This window comes from Natator depressus, chromosome 3, assembly GCF_965152275.1.
Source record: "Natator depressus isolate rNatDep1 chromosome 3, rNatDep2.hap1, whole genome shotgun sequence".
NCBI lineage: Eukaryota > Metazoa > Chordata > Testudines > Cheloniidae > Natator > Natator depressus.
In genome coordinates this window covers 142,887,327-142,909,943 of record NC_134236.1, presented here as the reverse complement: position 1 = coordinate 142,909,943, position 22,617 = coordinate 142,887,327, and the positions used below count along the sequence as shown (strand labels likewise).

The 22,617-nt window shown below is 41.2% G+C and overlaps 1 protein-coding gene across 4 annotated transcripts in view; it reads left to right on the top strand.

The window, feature by feature from the left end:
* SMYD3 (SET and MYND domain containing 3) overlaps window positions 1–22,617 on the top strand; it is a 634,857-nt gene that overhangs the window by 570,410 nt on the left and 41,830 nt on the right. For all 4 annotated transcript variants that reach the window (XM_074947067.1, XM_074947070.1, XM_074947068.1 and 1 more), the window contains one exon: window positions 4,346–4,520. In XM_074947067.1, the coding sequence (XP_074803168.1) occupies window positions 4,346–4,520 (175 nt within the window). The remainder of the gene's footprint in view (window positions 1–4,345; window positions 4,521–22,617) is intronic.

Sequence of the window (22,617 nt, the reverse complement as noted above, 5' to 3'; positions counted from 1 at the left end):
AGAGAAGCTGACCTCCATTTGCCAAAACATAGGATTTTCTTCTAATCAGAGAAACCAATTTATTAGCACAAAGAACGGTCACTAAGTTTTTGATCTAACACTGGGCACAGTTCTGGCACGTTTGCTCACATAGTACCTTGATTTCAGTGGGATTACTTATCTAATAAGGTACTACTCAGTGTAAATTAGAGTGGGTTCTTAGTCTTCCTTTGGCTTGAGGGAAATGGAAGACCGCATAGTCATTGTAAAAGCTGTCTCTGATTTTTCCATAGTTCACTATTCAGATGCCATTAGTGAATTCAAGCATAGAATAATGTGACTGTGTCTTTGGCCCTGATTTTTAGCCAGAATTGAATCAGACCTTTGATAGTGCAGGCATAATTTTAGACATAGAATTTAATGTGGATGCTAAATTGTTGGTTCATCTAGTTGCTTGTGTAATTAAAACTATTTAAATGCTTTAAAAGTGCAGCTAGGGTATACGTGTCTAAATGGATGCAATTGCAGGTGAAATTAAATGTGCCTGAATTTAATTGTAAGAGCAAAATTGTACATGCAAAATAAAATTGTGGGCCATTTTGAAAATTTAGGTGATCAGTTCTGACCTTTTGCTGGGGTCATGAACCAAAATTATTCATTTGAGCTGACATGTTGGTATTTAAAAATGTGACTGAAATTGCCGTAGCAAAAGGTGTCAGGAATGCAGCCGATGAAGTGAGCTGTAGCTCACGAAAGCTTATGCTCAAGTAAATTTGTTAGTCTCTAAGGTGCCACAAGTACTCCTTTTCTTTTTGCGGATACAGACTAACACGGCTGCTACTCTGAAAGGACCATCTTAGAAAAGCAATTACAGCTGTTGATTTATGTGATTTTTCTCTTGGGGATATGCCACCTGAAATGTTTCATCTCTCCTCTCATCAAGTCCCCGTGTTGCAGCAGTGTAAAATTTTGTCTTCTGCAATATCGGAAGACAGGGCTTGACAGATACCTTTGTCCATTCACCAATAGACAGAAGGAAACTTAGAAGGAAACTTTCCCTGCAGAGTGGGGCATTTACCCATCAATTTCTGCAAATGTTACACTGTCTTTTCAAACAAACAAGGGAGTTTTTAGAATTTAGGGTTGGGAAAGTTAGCACCTTCCAAATCTGCACAGAGAGAGCCTTAAACAACAAATGTCCCTTATTCATGATTAAGCACCCAAACAGAGCAGTGAAGGCTGAGCACATGGCGATGGGGAAATGGGGAAAAGGGAATCCTTCTGTATCCCAGATCACGGCACAATGGCTGTGACTCGAGCCTAAGTTACAACTGGAACAGCTAATTTCTCCATAGCACTCGAACTGCTGACTGCAGGTTCTCTAGCTTGTGATTATGTACCTTACCAGCCAGAATTTGGCCTCAAGAGGTTTGGAATATTACACTTTTCATATTAGATGCTACAGAATATATGAAACAATATCTTGAGAAATGAAAACATCTTGAGTGATGCTGAACATCAGCTAAGATGTTGAACTCTCTGGAGTGTCAATGCTTTATGCTTACTACAAACATTTTATCAAGTGAAAATAATCTTGCTTTCTCCTGTTCATCGATCCTTAATCAGCCATAAAGAATACAGTGATGTATGCCTGAGAGAGAAAGATTCAGGGTATGTCTTCACTAGCAACGTTAAAGCTCTCCCGCGGCAGCACGTTAACGTGGCTGTGTAGTCGCGGCCCCAGCGCTGGGAGAGAGCTCTCCCGGCACTGTAAAAAACCCACCTCCACGAGGGGAGTAGCTCCCGGTGCTGGTGCACTGTCTACACTGCCACGTTACAGCACTGAAACTTGCAGTGCTCAGGGGGTGTTTTTTCACCCCCCTGAGCGAGAAAGTTGCTGCGCTGTAAAGTGGCAGTGTAGACAAGGCCTAAGATACATATCTGAAATGACTGTATATGGCCTTTAAACAGAGTTTTTATAAAGGATTCTATAATTCTATATTAAATTAATAACATTATTAATATTACGCTAATCTTTTCTCAACAGGCATAGTATAAGAATTCTTGTCAAATTACTGTTTGCTATACCTGTTTTATAGTTACTCTTTTTAATTAACATTTCAATATAGTTCCTGAATGTGTGTGAGAAATCAATATTCATAAACCACATCATTGTTGGCAAATAAAATAATGATAAGTTTCTTCCCTAATAAAATGCTTTCCATCTAAGGGTCTCAAAACACATAACAAACAATTAATTTAACCTCACAGTAACTGTGCCTTATAGGTGAGTATTATTGATCCTGATTCAGCAAAGCACTTAGGCATGTTGTTAAATTTAAGTACATGAGTGTTCCCATGGTCAGGTAAAACTCATTCCCTCACCCTGGGAGTACTCATGGCGTGCTTGAGTGCTTTGCTGGATTGGGGCCTGTGCTACTTTTCAGCATTGGCATGAGTGTGGACCTATGACCCCCGTGACCTGATTTTAGGGGAGTTTGTTTTGCAAGATTAAACTATACATTATGTGCTAAGCAATGCTAAAATGATTTAAATAGTAAAAATGGAAGCCATTAACGCTGTTACGATAGTAGGGAAACATAAAATGTATACATATTAATATTTAAAGTAGGCTTTATGCAATAGGTTTGAGGCCTGTAGGCCTGAAGGTTAGCATGAATGCTTGACATTCATAAGATTTAGAAATATATAGCTTTTGATAAATAAGTAAACCAACAGAAGAACAAAAAGAAGTTTCAAATAGTAGATTTGGGGGATTATAAGTATGTGTAATCAGGGAGCTAAGTGCACTGATGTATCAAGGCCACTGGGAAGCGTATTGACTAAAGTATTTTGTGTAAGCAGCTCGAACCCTAATTATGGTTCCTTGGAATCCCACACATGGACAGGGCTTGAGTCTTGATCAAACATTGTCCCAGATATGCATGGGTGTAAGGGAAAAGGTGTATAAAAATGGTGTTTGCTTGACCCTAGTTGAGCACACGGGGGTTGACAAGAAGATGCAAGCTGGACTGTCACCTCCCCTCATAATGTACTCCACTGACTACTTTCTTCTGTATTTGTTTTCAGTGGTCTCTAGGAGTTTGTGAATGTGATAACACTACAGCTCTTTATGTTGTATGTATCTTTTTCTGGAACTGCATTAATACTTTGGCTTTTTTGGGTTTTAAATTAAGTCTTCAAGTCTATATTTATGTTACACACCAACCTCACTTATTATAAAAGCTTTATGTCTCCACCTGAGTAAAGAACCTGTCATTAGTGATGTGCAATTTGCCCTCTGAATTAATCAAAGGCTACATGAGGTTAAATAAATTGTGAAGCACTTTGAGATTCTTGGATGGAAAGTGCTATATAAGTGCACAGTATTATTATTTCGTTTGCCAGGGCATATATTAGTATATATGACCTCAGTGGGATTGCTCACATGCTAAAGCTAAGAATATGCCTAAGTGCTTTACTGGATCAAGGCCATAGTATCCATTTTACAGATGAGAAAGCTGAAAACTAGGTCTGATTCTCTTTTTGCTTTTACATGGGCTTTACGCTAGTGTAAGTCCATTAACTCTCAAGGAGTTATTTGTGATTTACACCAGTGTAAGTGAAAGGAGAATAGGTTAAGTAACTTTAATACATGGTGAAGATCAGAGTGGTTTGCAATAGTGAATGCCTCATTCATTTGAATGTGAACCCCAATTCACTTTTCTTCTCTCCCCAGCATACAAAAGAACCTGCTTGTATTGGAGATTAAAATATTCTTTCTCACCAAGATCCTTAAACCTAAGCAACAATCAGACAGTGGAACTGCAATGTTTTCTCTGTTATCCATGAAACCTGCAGTGCTGCTTCTCTGACACAGCCAATTAGATCACTGACAAAACCTTGCTCTCCAGAACTGTTTCAAATAAAACGAAAATTAGGTATCTGCAGGCTCAGTTTTAATTTCACAAGAACACTGAAGAAATCACTGCAACTAGGAAAAGTGTTTAAGAAAATAATAATGTTTCAAATAGCCAAAGAATAATGGTAGCTGGGTTTTGCTTCAGCTATGTATTAAAATAATAATAATAATAATATATCCTCTCATCTTGTCACCTTTCCTTTACTCCTTACCACTCAAAATGCAGCCTTCGTTAGAAGATGGTTTGTTTACTGTAAACAAAATTTAGTTACCTGAGGTACCACTTATGTTTTTTAAGTATGTTTTCAAGAGTTGAAACAGAGCCTGGAATAATGGGATCTCTTTTATCTTATGCCCCATGGCTCTTATTCCTTGCTAACAACATTGAAACTTGTATTTTTTGTTTGATGAAGAAGATGAATCCTTAACTAAGGTTAATAACAGAGTGGGAGCAGGTTCTGGCAACGTGCCAGGCTCTTCTAAATAACAATGCAGATCGTCTTCCAGACACAAACATCTATCTGCTGAAAATGCTTGACTGCGCCATGGATGCCTGTATTAATCTCAGACGTTGGGGGGAAGCCTTGCTTTATGGCAAAAGGACTCTAAAACCATACAGGTAAGAGCTGTGATGACTGTGGTTTATTCAAGTGTCCTACAGGGATGGTCTGTTTATTAAAGTTAGAATTTTTCCCCCCTGGAGACCATTCAATTAAGGATTATCACTGTTATTCCTGAAAGTGCTTTGGTGCACACCTTCAACCGCAATTTCCCAGTGTGCTTTCTGGATTAGCATATGAAATAAAATATCCATTCTGCTTGGATAGTCAATAGAGCAGGATGTGAAATATTAATGGAAACCACAATAGCAGCTCTGATTATCCACAGTAGCCGTTGTCAATATCTGATCTTTTTATAAGCACATCACACCCATCATTCCATCACCAAAAAATCACTTGTTGGTAGAGACTATCACTGTGGGAGCTCCTGTGTTTGAAATTGAGGGTGGGAGTGTGTCTGTGGGGCAGTCAGGTACAGTGTGTAGAGTTCACAGACCGTAATAGAATCAATGTAAATGAATTAGTATGAAGTGTGAAGACAATAGTAATGAATAGCCCAATGTTTAAGAGCATAAGAATGGCCATACTGCGTCAGACCAAAGGTCCATCCAGCCCAGTATCCAGTCTACTGACAGTGGCCAATGCCAGGTGCCCCAGAGGGAGTGAACCTAACAGGTAATGATCAAGTGATCTCTCTCCTGCCATCCATCTCAACCCTCTGACAAACAGAGGCTAGGGACACCATTCCTTACCCATCCTGGCTAATAGCCATTAGTGGACTTAACCTCCATGAATTTATCCAGTTCTCTTTTAAACCCTGTTATAGTCCTAGCCTTCACAACCTCCTCAGGCAAGGAGTTCCACAGGTTGACTGTGCGCTGAGTGAAGAAGAACTTCCTTTTATTTGTTTTAAACCTGCTACCCATTAATTTCATTTGGTGGCTCCTAGTTCTTATATTATGGGAACAAGTAAATAACTTTTCCTTATTCACTTTCTCCACACCACTCATGGTTTTATATACCTCTATCAAATCCCCCCTTAGTCTCCTTTTTTCCAAGCTGAAAAGTCCTAGCCTCTTTAATCTCTCCTCAGATGGCACCCGTTCCAAACCCCTAATAATTTATTTATTGATGTTTATTTAATTAACATCAAGAGGCTGAGGTGGGGAAGGAACGTGCCTCCCTGGTTGCCAGTGCTGGTTCTTGTGCTAAATGCAGGGGGAGATTCTGAGGGCATTAGCCCTGTAGGTTATGGGTACCTTGCGACGCTGGCAGCAGCTCTGGCTGTCACGCCCATCCGACCCTCTGGGTCTGAGTTCAGGAGGCTAGCCTGAGTCTCTGCTGCAGCTGCAATATCCACCCAGCTGTTTTTTGTGCACTAGCTCCACCCCCACTAGTGCAGACACTACACTGTCTGTCTACCCAGTCTGGGAGGCTCACTCCCAGCTGCAATGCAGACATACACTCGTAAGCCAACGGAAGGTGCTATGGATGATCCTGCTTTCTGTGGGTAGGGTTTGGGATTCTTTGGGTCCCAACACTGTCAAACAGCTCTTGGCAATCTGGTAGAGGAGAGATGGGGAAGGAGGTAGCATGGCTGGCATTGGCCTTTGGCTCCCCTGCTGATGCCAGGTTTTTTGATTCTGAATGTGTTGAGTGTTCACAAGTAAGTGAAGTGCCTGTGTAGACACGACACCGTCTGTGCTGGCCCTGTGCGTGGCGTAATGCGTTACAGCTGTGTAAACTGAAAATGCAGTTTTTCATTACAGTATCTATTTCTTCTCTTAGTCCTGCCTCATCATGTGATATTGCAGCACACAATGAGGCTCCGCGACTGCAGTGAAATGCAGGGGGCATGGAAATGCAAAACAATGCATACTGCTGTGAACATGAACATCTCACACCCAGCACATCTTTGATTTTGGTAGGCTGCTGACAGTGTTCGGCATTTTGCTTGGGAACCTGTCCAGTAGCATACTACCTCTGAATAGCAGAGGCTTTGCCTACACTACGCACCTTTTAGCGACACAGCTGTGCCTCTGCAGCTGTGCTGCTCAAAGGCCCACAGTGTAGCTGCTGTTTGTCAGCAAGAGAGACCTCTCCTGCCGACAAACAAACTTCCACCTCCCTTGAGTGGCAGCAGCTTTGCGGGCGGGAGAGCACTCCTGCCAACAAAGCTCTGTTCACACCTGTGCTCTTTGTCGGCAAAACTTTTGTCATTCGGGGGAGAGGGGGACTAACACCCCTGAATGACAAAAGTTTTGCTGATGAAGTTCCAGTGTAGACAAAGCCTTAGACAGGGACTTGAGGTGCATCACAGCTCCATATTGTAAGAAGTGCCTCCACCATATTATAAGAAGCAAAAGGTTTGCATAAGTTGTGGGTGGCAAGAGTGGCAGAAACCATACATCTGTAATGGCCATGACTTGTTATAACGAGAGGGCGTGAGTGCTTTGAAACACCCAAACTCCTTAAGGGTGAAAATCATCCCTGTTCAATAGGCCAGCACAAACCACATGACCACACAAGTCCCACTTCACCTTTCAAAATAGGGCTTAAGTGGAACTTCAGTAAGGCATAGACATTGCATCAGCTCTCTGCGCAGAGGCAGATTTTACCCCAACTGAATGCAATGCCCATTTGAATGTTCACTTAAAAAATCCTCCCTTGTCTTTTCCCCCTGAACCTATTAACAATGACTGTCAGGCCAGCCATACTAAGTGGGTTTCTCCATGTATTTCACAGCATAAAGATTACAGTAAGACAGACTGCAATTTCATTGGGTCTTTTCATAAATCTTCCCCTGTTTGTTTTCTGGGATATGCTCTAGTATTCAAACCACTTAATACGGTAGGGTTGTTTTTTTCCCCACCCTGTACATTCAGCTAAAGTGTCTTTTGTGAAATGTTACATGCGTGAGAAATTTGACCTCTTTTGTACCTCAAGGAAGTTGCCCTTAGTCTTTCTAGATCCGAAAGCATTTTCTGAAGAGAGACATTTTCAGTTTTACTTTATTTCTTTTTACCTTCAGCCATCACGACAAGCTTTAACACACCTGACAAAAAATCCTTAGTTTCTCATTACAACAAATTGCGCCCAACGCAGTAGGAGAGAAAATCCTAGGAAATCTTCTGGGATACATTGACTTTCTCCTATTGAATCAATCTACTGCTTGGCTGCTCCTGCAGTTCCATTACAGCTATTTATTTTCCTTTTTCAGCTCTGGAAAAAATATTCATACCATTCTCCACAGGGATCACTGAAACACTCAAGCAGTCCGTATATATGGGCAATGATTGCTACAATGGTGAAAGGCTCTAAAGAATTGGTCAAAAACAATTTTAATTTTAAGTAATGTGTTTATTGTGTGTCCCCCATTATTTAACCAGCAGGATTAATATTCGCTGCTGCATGCTCGATGCTGTTTTTAATATATATTTTCACTACAATAGTTACTTAATTTTCAGAATCATCCAGTTTATGTTACTGGCACAGACAGTTGGCTAACTTGCATAAAAAACGATTTATCAAACTTATATATTCAAGAGCTACCTTCAAGTTGTAAGGAATTGTAATATTTTATGAAAAATAGTGTCTGGGTGCTGCTGAATATTTCTAGATCTTTGAAAAGAGAGAGGAGAGCTGACAGCTGTCAAAATGAAAAGCTACTGATTCGTTTGCCCTAAACCATAATTGTCCATAATTTGTTGAAACCTACAACATATACTTTCACTGAATAGTCTAAACCAAACAATTTTACACAGCTTTTCTTGTAAATTCCAGAGTAACAATTTGTCTGTCCAAGAACCTTAACAAAAGTTAACAGATATTTACTTAAATGAAAACCACCCCATATCATGGTCAGCACTCAACAGCTTGCAAAAATAAACTTCCTTACAAAAATCCTCCTGAGCCCTAACCACAAAAATAACAGAATATCAACAAGAAGTGCTAGTCAGGTTTGTCATGTCTCACTTAACACATTCACTCTCAGTTTTCACTCCTACTCATAAAGAGCCTGAGCTGAGGTACTTACTCAGGCAAACTCGTACTAAATTAAATAGGATTTGGCCCATAACTACAATCAAATCACATATGCTCAGTTCTGTCTACGTCAAGCATCCAGTCGTTAACTCCAGACAAATATTGGAAGTATGCATCTAATATAAGCAGTGCCTATAAGGACCTGGTATAAAAATCTGCTACACGACATTGGCTATAGCTAAATGGGGAAATTTGGTCACGTCATGGACATATTGGACTTAAGGTGCAAGATACGCAGAGTAAAATCTTGTTTCCCCCTCTTAGTCTGGAGAGGGCTGCAGCTGCAATGGAATTGGTGAGGTTCTGTTGCAGAGGCCCTGATTCAGCAAAGCACTTATGCCCATACTTATGTTCATCCCTATTCGTCACAGTCAGCACTTAATCATGTGCTTAACTTTAAGGTCCCATTCCCTGCAGATGGACCTGCTGCTATCTTGGTCAACAATCCATTGTCCCCTATGCAGCAGCGTTGGGGGTTATTGCAGACTAAGGGCTGTACAGTCTCAGGGTTGAGGGGAGGAAATACCTTTTGTCCCAAGGCCAGTGATTCAGTCTTCGTGGGGAATGAGGAGAGAGGATTTCAATTTGATTTCAAGTCTGTCTAAAGAGAGCTGTTACTTCAAAGCTGGACTGGAGAATATTGCATTAAACTGGCACTGAGTCTATGCACACGAACAAGAGATACACAAACAAGAGAGCATAGAGCAGAGCACAGCAGGACTCCGAATATCTTCTGACCAGATTGTTGAATTTTCATGAAGTATTAATGAAATGTAGAGCAGGTACTTCTCATTTAGAATTCTCATCTAGCAAGTTTGCCAGATCCTGGTCTTTAAATATCTCAAGTAAATCAGCAGACAGATGAATAAATTTGTGATTGCTACAGTTTCTTCTCCACAAACCATCTCGATGTAAAAAGCTGAGTAGAAGTGAGTAGCTGTGGAAGATACTGTTCTAGAAATAGTCACTCAGTTTATTTTTTCTTTTAAAGCCTCCAAGAAGGCTCTATGGTAAAAATGTCATTTTTTTATTTGATTGATTTTTCTCTTCATTTAATGTGTCTTACAAATAAGCCCTGCACTTTGATGTGTGTGTCTTTTGTAATAAGTGTTTGATAGATGCGGTGGCTAAAGACAGTTAAAATAAAACTGTGTTTCGATTGATGTACTCTACAAGATTTGTAGCTGAGAGGCAAAGATTCCCCAGTATAACATGGCATTAAGAGGTGCACTGCCTGTACTTTCTACTAAAAGTCAATCCCCCAAGAATACTGCAATGAAGCAAACTGTTGTGATACATAGCACCACTAGGGGGTGCTGGTGCTTAAAGGTTTAAGTCTAGCAGCCAATGAGCATCTCATGCATGTGGGAGGTTCCAAAGAGAGTTGTGATTGACTGGAGAATATGTGAACATATTGATAGTTCAGTGAACAAAGTTCAGTGGTATTGTCTTGATCTTATAACCTCTGGAGTAAACATAACATACCTCTCTGTTCACCCTAGATTAGAACAAATAATTGTGAAAGTAAAAAACAAAGACTGTAAGAGACAAAGAAAGGGAGAATGATATGCAGCTTTCCTCTCTTATTTATGGTTTGTACAACATGGCAGCATATGTGTATATCTGATAGTTAGAGCCAAATGCTCATTGGAAGAAGAGAAACTGATAACTACAACAAAAAATTAATGAATGAAAAACTGCCTAAAATAATACAGTCTGTGAGAAAAGGCATGCACGGCGGGTATGCTTTCATTCCATCGAAAAATTCAGAAAACACAGTCATTGAGACATGCATATGGTAAATTCCTTCGTGATGTAACTGATCACTCTGGGGCTGGAGTTAATAAATGTGAAAAAATAGACCCACCGTAAAGGGTATTTGTGAATGAAGTCATGACTGGAACTTGAACTGAGACTCAGGAATGATTTCGTTGGATTGATAAAAGATAAAAGAGCAATTAAGTTACACGGCTGTAGAAAAGTAATAGGGACAACTTTTTCAGGCAGGGGCTGCATCTACCTACGTGAATGTGCAGCGCCCTGGGTACTGATCCTGATTAGAGCATTTGAGCAGTTGCCATAAACACAATAAAGCAGAGCAGGTGAGGCTGAAAGGTAAGAAAAGAGAGGGCCTGAATGGCTGAGAACTGGTAGAATGGTGCAGAGCTTTCAGGATGTAAGGCACCAGAACAAACTCACCCCAGGTTACTGGTGACCAAAAGTTACCAGTCTGATGCCTTTTTAGTGGCTTATATGAAGTAAGTTGATAGTCACTGCCTAACTCAGTGGTTCCCAAACTTGTTCCGCCGCTTGTGCAGGGAAAGCCCCTGGCGGGCAGGGCCGGTTTATTTACCTGCCGTGTCTGCAGGTTCGGCCAATTGCGGCTCCCTCTGGCCACAGTTTGCTGCTCCAGGCCAATGGGAGCTGCTGGAAGCGGCGTGGGCCGAGGGACATACTGGCCGCCACTTCCAGCAGCTCCCATTGGCCTGGAGCAGCGAACTGCGGCCACTGGGAGCTGCAATCAGCCAAACCTGCGGACGCGGCAGGTAAACAAACTGGCCCGGCCCGCCAGGGGCTTTCCCTGCAGAAGCAGCAGAACAAGTCTGGGAACCACTGGCCTAACTCTCTATGTCCTGATCGATGGCCTAACTCTCTATATCCTAACCACATGTCCTCCTAGGAAACAGGTTTTCTGGCTCATTGTTTACTTTCTGTATGTCTCTGTCTAGCACTTTAGACATTAGACTCTTCCTATTCTTCCCCGATTTCAGGTGAGACATGTATCAGGAACTATTTGAATCCTGACTCTGTTATTGGTGGATAGTAATTTGTAGTCCAGTTCTAAATAACTCATTTTTTGAATGGAACTTTTTCTTAACTAGATCACAGAGGCTTGCAGAGACTCATCTTTCTCTGGCACAACCACAGGTGTACACTTTTCTCCACCTCCAGTGTAATGCTTGCATAGGATTTCAGGCTCTAATTATGGGAAGAATTTGGGCTGTATGTCATTTAGAGTTTCAAAATGTCTTTAGATGCTTTCCTTTGATTGCATTGTAGGACCTCTTTCAGGTAGGCCATTTAGGACTTCAGAATCTATCTTCTATCTATCTTCTTCCTTTTAAGAGCTGCAGTGTTTTCTTTTGTTGCAGTTAAGAAGGATGAGTTGGAGGTCTCTGTATTGTAATTAGAGCCGTCATCTGTTGTACTGGAAATGTTAATCAAATGGTACTGATTGGAGCTCTTTGCATCAACCTACTTGTATGCAGACACCCATAAAAGGAGACAAAATGCCCAAAATGTAAATGATGATAAAGTACTATAACTGTGCACAATAGATAGCCAACAGATTCTCTGGTCTGATAAATCAATCTAGAAAGACATGAGCAGATATAATGTACACTGCAGAACATATACGGAGTGGCTATTGAACCTACAGCGGGAATGGTTTGTGGAATAGATGGGTTTGTAGGAGTTTTGCTAAGGAGAATGAGAGAGTTCATGGCAGGCAGTGTTCTTTCTAAGCACAAGGGTTGGGATACAAGGTGATCTAAAGACAGGATTCAGAGGTAGGAGGAAGGGAGCAGTCAGGATGATGAAATGGTGAGCAGGGAGCAGGAGGAATGTAGGCGATTAAGGCAATGGTGCACTTGTGGATTACTTTGAAAATGAGGAGAACTTTGAACTTTGTGTGAAAGAAGCCACAGAAGAGAGAGAAGGAGAGGTGGAGGGGACACTGTCAAGGCTGTAGAAAATAAGATGAATTTAGCAGCACCATTTCTGGTGGGTTGAAGAGAGAGAGAGACAAAGGAGAAGTCAGACTATGGAGTAAGCAGTTACCATAGACAAGTATTAAGGTGGGAGAAAGTGCAGTAGGCAGAGAGTTAGTGGGAGGACAATTGTGGTCAGACAGTGTCTAGTTTTCCTTTGAAGAAGTTGACAAAATCTTGGATAGAGGAGATGAAGAATGGGGAGCTGGCAGTAGTTCCAAGAAGGCAGTCAGAAGTAATGAAGACTTTCTGGTAGTGGAGGAGTGGAAGCTGATGAGAGGGGGAAGTTGTCGTAGCTTAGCAAGAGAAAGTACAAAGTTGAGGCAGGAAAGAACAAACTTGTGTGGGGTGGGGGGGTAGAATTTCTCCAGTGATGCTAAGTGGAGTGCAGGTAAAGTTGCCGGGAAGAGAGACAGAATTGGAAGGAGGTGGGGGGTCATGGAGCAGCAGGAACGACGAACAAAATGAAAATATCAGAAAAGGAGGGGAGAGAAAAAGACTCCTGGTCGAGAGAAAAATTCTTTCATCTCCCCTTCCTCCCTCTCCACTCTGACCCTGCAAAAAAAAAAGAAAGAAAGAAAACAAAATATTGTCACAACTGCAACACTTGCCTAAGAGGAAAATCATCTTTCTCCAGCTGTTTAATGCACTCTTGGAAGACATGGTCGACAAGCTGCCAAAAGTGAAGATAAAGTTGTAGGATCAAAGAATGCTTATTACAATCCCATCATGAATACATATCCATATTAATTCCAGTACTTTACCAAGAACGATGCACTCTGAAAACGTAATATACGTATAAGGCTGGTCAGCATTTCAGAAATCTCTAGGTAACTGATGAAAGTGACAGCCAACAAGTAGGAGCATGATAGACAGTTCTTTCCTTTCAATCTTTTCTCAACCAAATTAAAAAAGAAAAAGAAAAAAGAAAAGAAAAGAAAATCTCTTAGTGCAGAAGCATGCTTGGCAGACTTTGAAAAGTGGAATTATATCTTAGACCACTATGAAACAAAAGGCTCAACACACACATTCATGAAAAGGAAAACCATTTAGGAGATTAATTTTATAGTTACCAAGAGAATTTGCAACATTTACCACAAATTTTTTTAGATCATTCCCTTTCAGATAATGGCACGATATGTTTTTGTAAGGTTTTGCTCTAAATCATGCCAGATCCTACTCAATAACTGCGGTACGTTGCAGCATACAAGACGGCCCATCACATATGCCTTGTACCCTATGAAATATGGTGCAGTTTCCCAGGAGATCTTATAAAAGGTCGTGAAGCTTGTGACCACGGGAATGTATGACATGTTAGTTGCTAGCTTTCAAGAATAGTTACAGATAAGTTATCTTAGATCACTTGTCTTACCATTGTACAGTAGTTGTCTAGTAGGCCTTGCATGTTTCAAAGGATTTCAAAATGTAAAGCCACGTTGAGTAAAGTTACTTCTCCTCATTTAGCATGTCAGAATTTTCCGATGAAAAGCACGTGACGTACTTGAGGTGAGATAACATCCTGCATACTTCCCCTTACCTTTATCTATTGCTGTCTGTCTGCACACTGTTGATCTGTGTATTGTCTTGTTGGCATGTTTGCAGCACAGGTGAGCACTACCAATGCTGGAATTTATCAAGAGGTGCGCATTAGCTAGCAAGTTGTGCAAGGCTGCTTTCTGTGTTGACAGAGAGAGACCAGCTTTTCTTTCCTTGTGGAGTAAGGCATAGACAAGACTATGAACTAAATGGAAGTATGTTGTTTCCTAGACAAATGGAGATTTTCAAAATATTATGGACTCAGTAGTGCCTTCAAATCCCTGCCCCACGCTGGGGACAATGCAGAGTCCAACAGCCAGCTCCAGTTTCATGGTGGAGTTACGTCTCCTGGTACTTTGAGGAGGAAAGGAGAGGGCAGCTGTTGCATCTTCTTGAGCAGTGTATGCTTCACACTGCACGCACTTGGCTCTATGAGCTGGTGCAGAGGGTACCACTCATTGCATCCTTTGGTCCCTCACATACCTTAAAAGAGGCCAAAACACAATTTGACCCTAATATTTATCACCATCCAATATCAGTTTGTTCCATTTATCTCTGGATGGATTGAATGGCCTAATTCTTGGCAGTATTAAAATGAAGAGTACGGTCTGTATTAACTAAGTGGGAAAAAGGTATTTTCTAATACCAGTTAGTTTGTAATGTCCCCACTTCACTGTTAGAATCAATGGTTGCAACTCCACTGAAGTCAGTGTCCTTTTGTGGTGAAATCCTGGTGCACTGAAGTCAGTGACAAAATTCTCATTGATTTCAGTGGGGTCAGGACTTCACCATTGGTGAATATGTCTCAGTATGTAGTCAGGGCTGGTTTTGGAGCAGAGTGCACTGTTTCTGATGTGTCTGTTCAGATTCTTTGGGGCTAGAATTTGCTTCACTTTTTAGAAGGAGATTTGTATGGCAAGTGAAGCGGAGTATATAGAGGAACAATGGCATATAAATGTAGTTCATTTCACACATGAAAGACAGTTGATTATGGTGGCAAAAAAAATATGCCAAAGGACAAAAAAAAATTGGTTAATAACTTTCCTAGGTTTTCATCACATTAAAAGTGATGTGAAATAAGAGGAAAATGTCACAGAAAATGATTTATTGCTTGCTCAAGTTCACTTTTTTCTAAAATAATATTTCACAAGCTGAGTGTGCTTTAGTTAAATAAATACCTCAAATTAATAAAAAAGGCCAGCTTCTCAGGTGGTGCAAATTGATTTCAATGGAGCAATGCCCTTTTACATCAGATGAGGATCTAGCTGAAAAATTTTCAGTGGAACAGCATGTCTCAATGGGCATGAATTCAAGTATTCATGCGGCACACAATAACCACATGCAGCAGGCTTCTGTTGTTGTTGCCTTTCCACTCAATAAGTGATCCCCATCAGGGCAGATAGATAAAGCCATTGCCCTGAGCAATCCCCCAATAATTCACCCAATCATTGTATTAGTACACACTCAACTGAGGTCCAGTTATATTGGGTTGTTTAGAACAAAATAGATGCTGCCAAACAAACTGCATTTCAGGATACAGAGCAGACGGTTCATGTGGTGACTTCTGAACGTTCCTCACCTTGACATTCCTGGCTTCAGTAGCTACCCTTTGGCAAATTTTCACTTGGCTTTGTTTACTCAAGGTTTACAAAAGCTATTCGCTTTCCAGGGTCCTTGGCGGCACTGGTGACAGCAATGGCTTATATAGAGATACCTTAGTCTGTATCTGAAACAAAGTTAGAGCATTGTATTCAGTACAATAACATTATCCCAACTTGTGATTAAGTGCTTATTGAGTTCCATTTCCTTATAAGAACTTGTGTAAGAACCCAAGAATGTATGCCACAAGTGAACTAAGCATTAATCTGTCAGCAGCTCAAGTGTGTTTGGGATAGTGCAATGGAAATATGCAATATAGTGACACATTGTTTGTTCGCTGGGAAGCATTTAAGAGCAGATGGAACCCGTAAAATAGACTGATTCATCAAAGTGCATAGCCTGTATCAGCTTCATTAGATGCCTCTTTGTTTTAACCTATATAAACAAAGGACAGAGATTTTGGGATCCTCAGTAAAGTATCAGAAGCTCTGCTTTGGGGAAAAAAAGCATTAATAATATACAAGACTTTATTGGGAGAGGGTATTTTAAAAGACATCCATCTTGGTCCTGAAATTAAAAGTTGGGGGGAAACTACAGTACCTTTATGGAAATGTCTTAAAGAATTGAATGTCGGTGCAGGATGTGATTTTTCAAAGCAACCAAATGGAATTTGGTGCCCGGATCTCAGTAGAGTTTCAAAGGGAATTGGGCACCTAACTCCATTAAGCTCTTTTAAAATCCTACCCTAAACAAATAGGGTTCTGTTGCAATGTGGTGAGGTTCTGGAGAAATCACTAAACACACCAATTAAATTTAAGGCTGACCATTCTACAGGGGTTTTCTTTTTCTAACTATATTACAGAATTCTATAGAAAGTGGATCTAATTATGTGTTGAATCGATAGGGCTTCTCCAAAGGGGTGTATCTGAAAAGAAGAGACCTGGGCATTTCATCCTGAATGCAGATGATCTGGGTTCCACCATTTACAAATTTGTGATGCACAGTAAACAATGTGATGCACTCAGACAGACCTCTATGACAACAGAGCTCCGATGACAACTTCATCACTTTCAGGGTCCTAGCGGCGTCAAGCTGTTAACTGAAGGTGCAACTACCTCTCTGCTTTGTTTTTTTAAATTGAATTGAATTAGTTCAGTAATTTAATGGAAGAAAAAAATCAAATTTGGAGAAGACTGGTTTTGTAACCTGACAGCAAAGGTCAAAATGTTCCATTTTGGAGACCGAGAGGATGTGGATTTTTAGTATGTCTTGCGTTCCATGTAGTACAGCATATACTTGATTTCAAAAGATTTGCAGGGGGCTTGTGTAGGAAATACTGCATATTGTCATAGCATGGAATAGCATGTCAGCATATATCATTGTATTTGTTTGAATTGTGTGTACTGTGGAAAGAGTGATATATTGATTCTTCTGAAAACCCTTAAGTCAATTCATTTTATGCACACTACCTGATGTAGTTGTACTGAGCCAACTATTGCATATGTTTTAGTGTGTTTGTGGATAATGTCCTGGGACGACTGTAATTGTTAAGAGATACTATAAAGGTCGGTCCTCTTCAAGCATATGTGAAAATTGGCTACACGCATATGCTGTAAGTGTAGTTTAGACTGTAGGGCTGTTAAATACAAAACACTGTGTCTCAAACAATTCTTGCCCTGGAATTCTGCATCATGTATAATAATCTTACTACCCAAATCAGGCAAACAGAATAACATGTTAAGGCGTATAGAGATAGTATGCCACTGAAGACCCAGTACGTGCTTGCTATGGCAATAGCTTCAAATGAATTATTGACATTTCAGTTAAAGATTCGTTTTTATTATATTGTTCCACTGCTCACCTTATTGTCGCCTCTGTAGGGGGAGGAGAAAGCCCCTTTCCATCCACTCCCCCACTGTACAGGGAAGAGGTGGGAGTAGAGAAGGAGAGCAAGCAAGAGCAGCCAGAGAAGGTTAATCCCAGTTCTGAGTGTGATAGGTCCCAAATCCAAATTCTCACTTATTCTCAGATCCGTGCATATTCCTCTTTGAAACAATGTCATCAAAGGTCATCTTCTATACTTTTATTGATGTGACTGCTCACAGTTATTGCACTTCTCAATGGAAGATAGGTAATGGTTTTGTTTGTATTGCACTGGATTTATGGAATTTACACAGTGTCTGTGGAGATATTTTGCTTTCCTTGCTGGTTTTTATCCTACCAAATTGCTTCTTACTAAAATCCATGTAATAAAAGTGGTCATGAGGGCCTGATTTTAAAAACAAGGGAAATTTGGAGATAAAGCGGCAGCTTCATCTTTATCTGATCCCTGTGTGTGAAAATATTGCTGTACATAGTATGCCTGTCTTCAGAGACCCTTTGCGATACCAAGGCTGGACTAAATCATATTATATTGCCAGTTTAAGCAAGATCTTCCACTTAATATCTAAGTGAAAACATCAGGTGAGATCCTGACCCTATTGTAGTTAAAGGCAAAACTTCTATTGAGTTCAGCAGGGCCAGGATTTCACTTGTCACTGATAAGTCATATTGAAGTGTCTGGTGTACTTTATCCATTTGTTCTTTATTGCTAAGGACAGTTTTATAGAATCAGGCCTTGATTTTCTTCCCTTACACTGATTTTACACAGGTAAAACTCCATTGCTCTGAGTGACATGAGCATCAAGCCCATCACCTTTGGTTTCTACAGCAGCCTCTGTTGTAATGTATTGACAGATATTTCCAATTCTCCATGTGGTCCATGAGGCATGATCTGCTCTTTAATATTAGCATAGCCACACTTTACAATTGAATCATACTCATTATGGATGAAGACATCTGTTTTTTATAGCCTACTGAAGATTACAAAGTTTTATACTGTGTAACCCATATGAAACAATGATACAAAATGTAAAGTTAAGATTTCCTTAGGCAGCATCAGAATGTACTTTGCAGTTGGAACAAGCAAAGGGATTCTGGACAATGCAAAAAAAGCATCATCAAATCTTTTTTCCTCATTATCTCTCTAGGCTAGCCGTAGCAAGGAGAAAGATACTAAGCTGAGAGATCACGGAAAAGAGAACTTATAATTAATTAATTATCTTTAAGCTGTCCAAACATATTATTTTTCTCTGCTTCAAAGGCACACTGTGCACTACAGGAGGTTATCAGAAGTTATGATCCTTTTCCAAACAGCAGTCCTTAGCAAGCTGATATTCCTGTACATGTATAAAACTCATCACAAACCTTTTTCTCTGAGAAATTCTGTCTCAGCGCTCTGTCTAGATCAGACGCACAAATTAACAGGTAGTGCCAAAAACCACCAAAAGACTGTATGCAGAATTCAGTGATAACATAGTGGTGTAATTAACTTACACCATGGTGACTGATCCTCTTCTCATAGCAGTTTTACACCGATGGACTTTCACTGGCTTCAGAGAAGTTACTCCTGATATTCACTGTAGAGGGTGAGAGTCTCCTGGCTTGTTGGTCAGTCAGAAAGCAGTTTTGGACTGATTTGGCACATAGTGGATGTGCGGAATGAGTGTAACTTACACCTTTTAGGGCTTTACAGCGCTGCACTTTACAGTGCTGCTACTTTCTCGCTCAGGGATGTGAAAAAACACCCCTCTGAGCTCTGCAAGTTTCAGCGCTGTAACATGGCAGTGTAAACAGTGGATCAGCGCTGGTAGCTACTCCCCTCATGGGGGTGGGTTTTTTAGAGCGCTGGGAGATCTATACCGCAACTACACAAGCCATGTTAAAGGGCTGCCCGAGCAGCGCTTTAATGTTGCCAGTGAAGACGTGCCCATAGATGTTCTGTGGGAATGCAGTTCAGCCTTTGGCATAAGCAGGTGAATATCAGATATGTGCCTGCTTACAGCAGAGTTGCATTTGGCCTCAGGGATGTTGGAGATGGTGCAGCATAGTTTTAAGAAGGGAGGGCTGCTTTATCTTATCTTGATGTTGATTGCTTCCTCCTTTGTCCCTCCCTTAACATGCAAATCGTTCTAATTTTGCACATCAGCTTGCACATCACCAAGTTGGCAAAAGGTACCTTACTTTGCCATTTGCAACCACTTATGCCTATCTTCTGACCAATTTACAGCTGACCTGTCACTTATACTGATATATATATATAGGTCAGCAGTGATTTTGGTTGAGAGATTTCTTTTGGAGATGCATCCTCTTCCTGCAGGCTGCATCTGGCATTGTTTGTCTAATAAAAAAATACATTATTGCAGAAAAGTGTTATTAAAGAAACATGCTCTGCAGAACTTTGTCTTGCCTTTTTCCCACTTGAAAAGCCAGCCAGGAAGCAACAAGCTCTCAAGAGATCTGTTTTCCTTCTTTACATTTAAAATGTTGCCTTTTGTAAGCCACAGGGTTCCCTGAAGCACCATTCAAAAACACACAAGCATATGCAAAAGTTGGCCACAGATATGTACCATATGTGTATTGTACATTTAGAGACTCTAGGGCTTTCAAAACTACAAAACCTCAGGGCCTAAGATACCAGTGCTCAGTCTTATCCTGTTTTTTCTTAATGGCCCCTTAATACTTGGTGACATACAACAATGGAATGAAGAGAGACACTGAATTTAAGAAAAAACAACGAGGAGTACTTGTGGCACCTTAGAGACGAACCAATTTATTTGGGCATAAGCTTTCATGGGCTAAAACCCACTTCATCAGATGCATGGACTGGAAAATACAGAAGATCTTTTTATACACACAAACCATGAAAAAATGGGTGTTTACCACTACAAAAGGTTTTCTCTCCTCCCACCCAACTCTCCTGCTGGTAATAGCTTATCTAAAGTGATCACTCTCCTTACAATTTTAAGAGGTTGTTTTTTCTTTTATAAATACAGAGCATTTATGCTTATGGATGAATGTTATTGAAAAAGACATGTATTTGCATATGAATACAAGTTTCACTTTACCTCTTTTCAGAGTGCCTACCGTGGATACCTCTATATTTCAGTACTTTCAGAATGATTCTTGGCTTCCCTTAGCAACCTTAAAATACACAATATGTAGAATTAATTCTGAAACAAAAATGGGAAGGATGGTGATGTGATGTGTTTGTGCTGGACCCATTGCTAACAACGGTGATTAGAGTCAAAGTCCAACCATTCATAATTCCTTTGTAAACTTGTGAGCAAGATGACTGCTATAAAGGGACTCTCTCTCAAGGCTGCTAAATCTAACACTGAGCTAGCGGTGGTGGTTTCTGTTCACAGGTTGCATGTGTGCATGTCACACCATCTCTTCCTTTTGTCTGCTCTGATCAAAGAGCTGGACGCTAGTATATTTCAGTAGCCAACCTGCCCCTGAGGGTGGAGCAGGAGAACTGCAAATCTGTGGATCAGAGCTGGCTATAGATATTATTATGTGACAGTGACTCTTCAGGGAAGAACTAGGTATGTGCAAACAAGCCCACAGAGAAGATCTCTCAAATCACGCCATATGAAATCATAGAATCATAGAATATCAGGGTTGGAAGGGACCTCAGGAGGTCATCTAGTCCAACCCCCTGCTCAAAGCAGGACCGATCCCCAATCATCCCAGCCAGGGCTTTGTCAAGCCTGACCTTAAAAACTTCTAAGGAAGGAGATTCCACCACCTCCCTAGGTAACACATTCCAGTGTTTCACCACCCTCCTAGTGAAAAAGTTTTTCCTAATATCCAACCTAAACCTCCCCCACTGCAACTTGAGACCATTACTCCTTGTTCTGTCATCAGCTACCACTGAGAACAGTCTAGAGCCATCCTCTTTGGCACCCCCTTCAGGTAGCTGAAAGCAGCTATCAAATCCCCCCTCATTCTTCTCTTCCGCAGACTAAACAATCCCAGTTCCCTCAGCCTCTCCTCGGAAGTCATGTGTTCCAGTCCCCTAATCATTTTTGTTGCCCTCCGCTGGACTCTTTCCAATTTTTCCACATCCTTCTTGTAGTGTGGGGCCCAAAACTGGACACAGTACTCCAGATGAGGCCTCACCAGTGTCGAATAGAGGGGAACGATCATGTCCATCGATCTGCTGGCAATGCCCCTACTTATATATCCCAAAATGCCATTGGCCTTCTTGGCAACAAGGGGCACACTGTTGACTCATATCAAGCTTCTCGTCCACTGTAACCCCTAGGTCCTTTTCTGCAGAACTGCTGCCTAACCATTCGGTCCCTAGTCTGTAGCGGTGCATGGGATTCTTCCGTCCTAAGTGCAGGACTCTGCATTTGTCCTTGTTGAACCTCATCAGATTTCTTTTGGCCCAATCCTCCAATTTGTCTAGGTCCCTCTGTATCCTATCCCTACTTTCCAGCGTATCTACCTCTCCTCCCAGTTTAGTGTCATCTGCAAACTTGCTGAGGGTGCAATCCACACCATCCTCCAGATCATTAATGAAGATATTGAACAAAACTGGCCCCAGGACCAACCCTTGGGGCACTCCACTTGATACCGGCTGCCAACTAGACATGGAGCCGTTGATCACTACCCGTTGAGCCCAACAATCTAGCCAGCTTTCTATCCACCTTATAGTCCATTCATCCAGCCCATACTTCTTTAACTTGCTGGCAAGAATACTGTGGGAGACAGTGTCAAAAGCTTTGCTAAAGTCAAGGAACAACACGTCCACTGCTTTCCCTTCATCCACAGAGCCAGTTTCTCATCATAGAAGGCAATTAGATTAGTCAGGCATGACTTGCCCTTGGTGAATCCATGCTGACTGTTCCTGATCACTTTCCTCTACCAGCACTTCTCCCAGGCAGTGTCTGCCAGCTTCTCCCATGGCAGTCTCCGTTTTCTGTCATGATGGCTCGATACAGGGCAACTCTGGAACAGCTCATGCCTTTCCCTCTTCTCCCAGGTTCCGGTTCCTCCCAGCTTCAGCTCACTTGATGGCTATCTAACCTGTTTCCTCCACTTTTCTTCCCATTCAGCTGGGTAAGGATGTGATCAGGGTGCCAGGTGAGCTAAATTTGGTGGCAGAGTTGAGGTAGGATAATTTTCCAAGGTGTTATAATGAGCTATTGCTCTAACAACTTGACAATCTCACCCAAAAACTAATTGTCACCAGTGGCTGGCTTATTTCATGGGAGCCCTTCCCCTTCAGCCAGCCTCCTTGGGGCAGGAGTGAACAGAAGACCTGAATGACTCTTCTCCTCTCTTCATTTCTGAGGATAGGTTACTAGTGCCACCCTTA